Source organism: Pyxicephalus adspersus, chromosome 1, assembly GCF_032062135.1.
Source record: "Pyxicephalus adspersus chromosome 1, UCB_Pads_2.0, whole genome shotgun sequence".
NCBI lineage: Eukaryota > Metazoa > Chordata > Amphibia > Anura > Pyxicephalidae > Pyxicephalus > Pyxicephalus adspersus.
In genome coordinates, this window is record NC_092858.1 from 136,977,562 (window position 1) to 136,983,561 (window position 6,000).

The 6,000-nt window shown below is 38.4% G+C and overlaps 1 protein-coding gene across 1 annotated transcript in view; it reads left to right on the top strand.

Moving 5' to 3' along the window:
- Nucleotides 1-6,000, top strand: part of CNKSR2 (connector enhancer of kinase suppressor of Ras 2) — a 157,514-nt gene that overhangs the window by 49,901 nt on the left and 101,613 nt on the right. The window contains 2 exon segments of the mRNA XM_072428264.1: nt 70-129; nt 4,152-4,220. Of these exon segments, the coding sequence (XP_072284365.1) occupies nt 70-129; nt 4,152-4,220 (129 nt within the window).

Sequence of the window (6,000 nt, forward strand, 5' to 3'; positions counted from 1 at the left end):
TTTAATATATGCCTAAACTACCATTCATGGTTGCCATTTTTTTAAAACATACTATTTGTTTTATTCCAGGGAATGTACATTAAATCTACATATGACGGACTTCATGTGATAACTGGAACAACTGAAAATGTAAGTATAACATTACAACGAATCTCCACCTTTTGTAGTTTTTTTTTTTTCCCCAGGACAGAAACATTTGCACCATGATACTAAATAGTGGTAATCATGTAACACAGACTCCAGGCTTCTAGTAGATATTATTCCATAGGACACCACTTGGAAACTATTAGGGCTTCATGAGTACTTTTCATAGATGAACGTTTACCTCAACAAGCCAATGTCATGCCATAGTTTTTCAACCTGGTCTGTCTTCTAAAGCTGTGGCCGCCGACCTTTTTGGTTCCGCAGACCACTAAAATCACCGGCTCCTGACCCTGCATGCGCGGGGGAGGAGAAACCTCCCCCAGAGTGACATCATTATGACATAACCCTGCCCACTCTCCCATCGCAGATCTCTGCAATGGGAGAGTGGGCGGGTTATGTCCAGGGACACAGCCGGCCCTCCTCCCTGAGCCTAGGAACTGCATGGGGGACGTGGTCCATGGCTCCTGACCCCGCTCTGGGGTTTGCAGGCCAAAGTCACGGACCCCAAAATTTTCTTGCGGACCACGGGTTGGCGATCGCTGTTGTAAAGTGAACCTGCACTATAATTTGATTATTGTGGGTTAATGCTTTCTAGTATTGAGTTTCCAATAAAATAAACATTTAGCAGGTGGAGTAAGCAAAGCTCATAAAGGTTGTGGGTAGAAAAGTTGGATCAGCTTGCAGCATCCCCCTTAATTATCAGATTTGTCTAAATTTAATCTGTAAGAAAACCCATTGCTGATCTTAATCATAGTTTAAATGTCTTCTTTTGATAAAAAGTTTAAAAATTCCATCTGACCTTTTAATGTGAAAATCCATTGATTTGCTGGTGATTATTATTATTAATAATAATAACAAACTGTATCATTAAATGCTCATTTTTCTCATTAAATAGTGGTTGCAAATGACAGACAGATACAAACAATGACACAGGAGGAGAACCTGTGCTGGTTTTTTAGGCACTTGACCATTGATGCAACACAAATGTTAATAATTGCCCATTTTACTAATACTGTAAAATAATATACTATATGTACTAGGTGCAGGGGTCTCCTACTGTTGTTCACAAGTTAAAGAAAAGAACTAAAAGCAGGGCCCAAATCCACAGAACTTGCCTTTCTTCCAGCAATGCAATGTCTGTAATCTTCCAGGACAGCCTTTTCTGTATCATCATCTTCAATCACCTTAAATGGCCAACCCAGAATGATATAACTGCTATGTGTGCACATTGGTTTTTGATCCATCCTGGCACTAACGCAATTGCAGCTCAGTGTATATTCTGAAAAATAAAGTTTGTTAGCAGGCAGATTTCTAAGTAATATACAAAATGTTAAAAACAAAAAGCTGCTAGGAAAAGTTCTGCACTTCAATAACTTTTTCAATAATTTGTAGAGTCCAGGTTTACTTTTTTTTTTTTTTTTTTTTTTTTTTTTTTGATTTTTAGCTCTGGGAAAGTGAACTTATGGCTGTACTATGCCAGAAACTTAAATCTTTCAAATACTGATCTTTGTAGCAACAAGCACCGTGGAACAATTCATCTACAAATTCACTACAGAATTAAGCAATCAAGTTCTTATCTCACAGGGCTCATTCAGACCAGCAGATGAATTGCTCATTTAAGGTCCAATACAATAACATGTCATTGCAACACACTACAGTACATAACAGCACATTACAGTAAACTTAAGAAAATAGTTACCTAAAAAAAACATAATGCATTAACTAACTAAAGTCTATTATTGCACCCCAATACATGATAAACACAAGACAAGTAATGTAAGTCAACCTTAAGGCTTCTGTAAATACTTAATATTTAAATACTTGAGTGTCCATAGCATTTGCCACCTGTTTACTTTTAGGATCATGTTAATCAAACATCTTTATGAACTTCACCTTTTATAAATTCTGAATGTTCATACATGAGCAGCAATTGCCAGCTTTCTTACAGTACATATCGTAGTTCCACCCTAAAAAATAAGTGATTTATTTTCTAAAAGCACAAAAACATTTTTTCAGACTTTAAAATCAACTAAAGTGGCAAAGTTATAAAATGGTATAAACCATTAAACCATTTTTTTTTTAAAGAATTGTTAGTAAAATGTAATAGTACACTAATAAACAGTTCCATGTTTTTGCCATTATAATTGGGGTTATCATATCCTGCATACTGCTAAACTATATCCCAAGCACGTTGAATGCAAGTGAAGCGGTAACAAATAATCTAGGGGAGCTACTGAAGCAGAACATATTTTTATTAAGTGACCCTATCACTTCGTTTAAAAGTATTTCAGGAGAGCTCTTACATGTAAAGAATGCAGTAAATATTTTATCTTTCTTGCTATTAGGAATACACTGCTCAATGCTTCTCCATCGAAGAGGACTGGCCACCTGAAGTCCAGGGGGAATCTGACATATCAGGCAGTTTTGAAATTTGTGATCTCTTGCAGCTCCCACTGGATCCTCCCATTGACTTCATTTCACTACTGTATTCTAAAGAGATTTGGGGGTTAGAGGAATGAAATGGTGGGAGCTACAGGGAACCACAGAGATCAACACTCAACAATGGAACTGCTTTGAGAGCTTTTAATAGGTTTGGAGAAATATTTTTTTAATACTGATAGCTAAAAATAAAATATGCAGTCATTGTGCTGGCCAATAGATATATATATTCTGTATTTAAAAGGAAAAAAGAGTCTTGTGTACCATTTAGGCTGCGTACACATGTGCAATAATTGTCATTGGAAAAGAACCTTTCACGATCCTTTCCAAGGACTAAGCATCGCACGATGCCTGAACCAGTGCTGTACATACAGCACCGTTCTGCTCTATAGAAAGGGGGGGAGGGGTAAATGACAGAGCAGCACCCCACCCGCTCCCGCACTTTCATTATGATTTTTCGTGATCTGTGGATCCGCCAGGACAGTCATTGGGATGACGAGTGCTGTACACACGTCAGATTCTTGTCCGATATTGAAGATATATTTGATGGGAATCATCTAATGGGTGTACATAGCTTTAGTCTGCCTCTAGTCATCTTTTTATTTTATATAATATTTCTTTTTTTTACATGGGATTGTACTCCCTTATTTAACTTTGACATAAAAAATTGCAGCATATTGAATAAAAACACACTAAAGCTGGTTATCGCAAATGGTTGGGCAGTGGTCTCTTAATTGGGTTTAAATCAATTGAACTTACTTTAAATTAACCAATATTCCATTTTAAAAACATACACCAATATTCTATTAACTGTTATTAAACCAAATACACATGTGAAAACCATAACCAAACAGTCAATTTTTTTTTAAAGAATGCCAATAAACTGTTTCCCTTGAAGTGGGCGACTACCCCATAAAGCAGTGGTCCTCAACCTTTTCGGGACGTACCATTAACTAAACTTACGGACTCCGGACCGTGCATGCACTGGGAGCTGTGCGTCACTCAAAGTGGAAGAAACTTCCCCCAGAGTGAAGTCATGGTGCCAGTACGGGGCAGCACAGTGGCTCAGAGGGTAGCACTCTTTGCAGCGCTAGGTCCCAGGTTTGAATCTCAGCCAGGACACTATCTGCTTGGAGTTTGCAGGTTCTCCCTGTGTCTGATTGGGTTTCCTCCGGGTACTCTGGTTTCCTCCCACATCCCAAAAACATGCAGTAAGGTTAATTGGCTTCTCCTCAAAATAAACCCTAGATGACATATGACTGGTAGGGACATTAGATTGTGACACGACCATCGACTTTGTATAGCGCTGCGTAATATGATGGCGCTATAGAAATATTGTGTAATAATAATAATAGCCTCCCTACCGCCATGAGCCTGCAAAACATACGGGGGACATGGTCCATGACTGGTGCGCCCCCTGAAGCAGGGTCCGCGGACCGTGTGTCTCTGTGCTGATTCTCTTTGCTGTATTTTTCAGAGCCCTCATTATAATGATATACATTAGCTATAGTAAGAAATGTTGCCTCGCTCTAGCTGTTATATATATATATATTTTTTTTTTTTACCAGTCACCTGCTGACCGATGCAAGAAGATCCATGCTGGGGATGAAGTGATTCAAGTCAACCATCAGACAGTGGTGTGTATACTGCCTTTAAGTCAAAGACTTATGGATACCATAATCTGGTAGCAAGTCTTACAAAATATCCCTTATGTTACTACAGTGGTTAAAGTGTCATAATCCTCTAAGATATTTTGCTTAAGTGATAACATTCAAGGCCATTGGAGATTTCATATATTAAAGCACAATGCTTAATTTTCTATGTACAATTCAGTATACATATTACGTTATTCAAATCCTAGTGTTTTATGCAAATTTAAACAGATTTTTTTTTTATTGCAAACTTGCATATATTTATGACCTCAATGAAATATAATTTAAATCAACCTTCAAAATACTGATCTTTTTTAAATGAATATTGTTTGAATTTGTTCCTAAATGAGTGTCAGGTAGGTGTGTTGAATTGCTGTACTATGTATATTTAGCCTAAAAGCAGCTAGTGGAATAGTCTGTAATAAGATATAGTAATTTCCTCCGTTATAATATGGGCATATTACCACTTAACCTAGGATACAAAAGGCTGGAATTTGTTTTCAGAATTTGAAGCTTCTTGTCTAAAGTCAACTAAAGCATCTGTTTTTAAAATATACATTCTATAACTCATTCTGTAATTAGTAGTAGAACGGCCCAAGGGAAAGCCGCAAACCAGTGATTAGACAGCTTGTTCTCATAAAGGGCTTAGGACATGGAGCAGTCCACTTTTAAATTTAAAGAGAAATGTTACTACCAGTGGTTAATTTCCAGATGTAGTATTCCATGTGTTTGGAATAGTTTACCAGGAATGTTCAGGTACTGAACAATTCTATACCCTTAACACATTTTTTAATGAGCACTACCAAAACTAGTGGCAGCATCTGCTCAAAAAATAGGAAATGACTAGAATATGACTGGTTGACATTTTCTAATCCATTCAGTGTTACCCTAAATCCAATAATGTTAACTTCTAAAATGAGAGATATGGGTAACAAGGAGGACACCACAGAGGTCCGCTCATACAATCTGCTATGGGGTAACAAGGTGGACCCCACAGAGGCCCGCTCATAGTCAGAGCTATGGGTAACAAGGTGGACCTGCAGAGGTCTGCTCAGACAGTCCGAGCTATGGGTAACAAGGTGGCCCAGCAGAGGCCCGCTCATACAGTCAGGGCTACGGGTAACAAGGTGGAGCCGCAGAGGTCTTCTCATACAGTCAGAGCGATGGGTAACAAGATGGACGGAGCAGAGGTCTGCTCATACAGTCAGAGCTATGGGTAACAAGGTAGACACAGCAGAGGTCCGCTCATACAGTCAGAGCTATGGGTAACAAGGTAGACACAGCAGAGGTCCGCTCATACAGTCAGAGCTATGGGTAACAAGGTGGACCTGCAGAGGTCTTCTCATTCAGTCAGAGCTATGGGCAATAAGGTGGACACAGCAGAGGTCTGCTCAATGTTGACAAGCTGTACAGTTTACCAAGTAGCAGTTTAAAGACCCTGGTCCTGGTCAGAGAAGTGGAAAGAGCCCATAACTCTGTTATCTCTAAAACTGTACAGGATCACCACAGGGTTCTTGAATTTTCACTTTAAAGCAGAGATTAATGTATTGAGCAGCATATATCCCATCAGTTTGAAGGTTTTAAAGATTATGCCATAAATTTTATATTAGAATTATAGTGCAAAGCAAGTTGGCAAGTGTGCCATAATATCTCTGAATGAAGTACCTAATGCAGTTCATGGTCAATGAAAACTTATATGACCAATTTAATGAACTTGTGGAGCAAAAACGTTTAAAAATTCATCCTGCAAGCATAATTTTTTTTT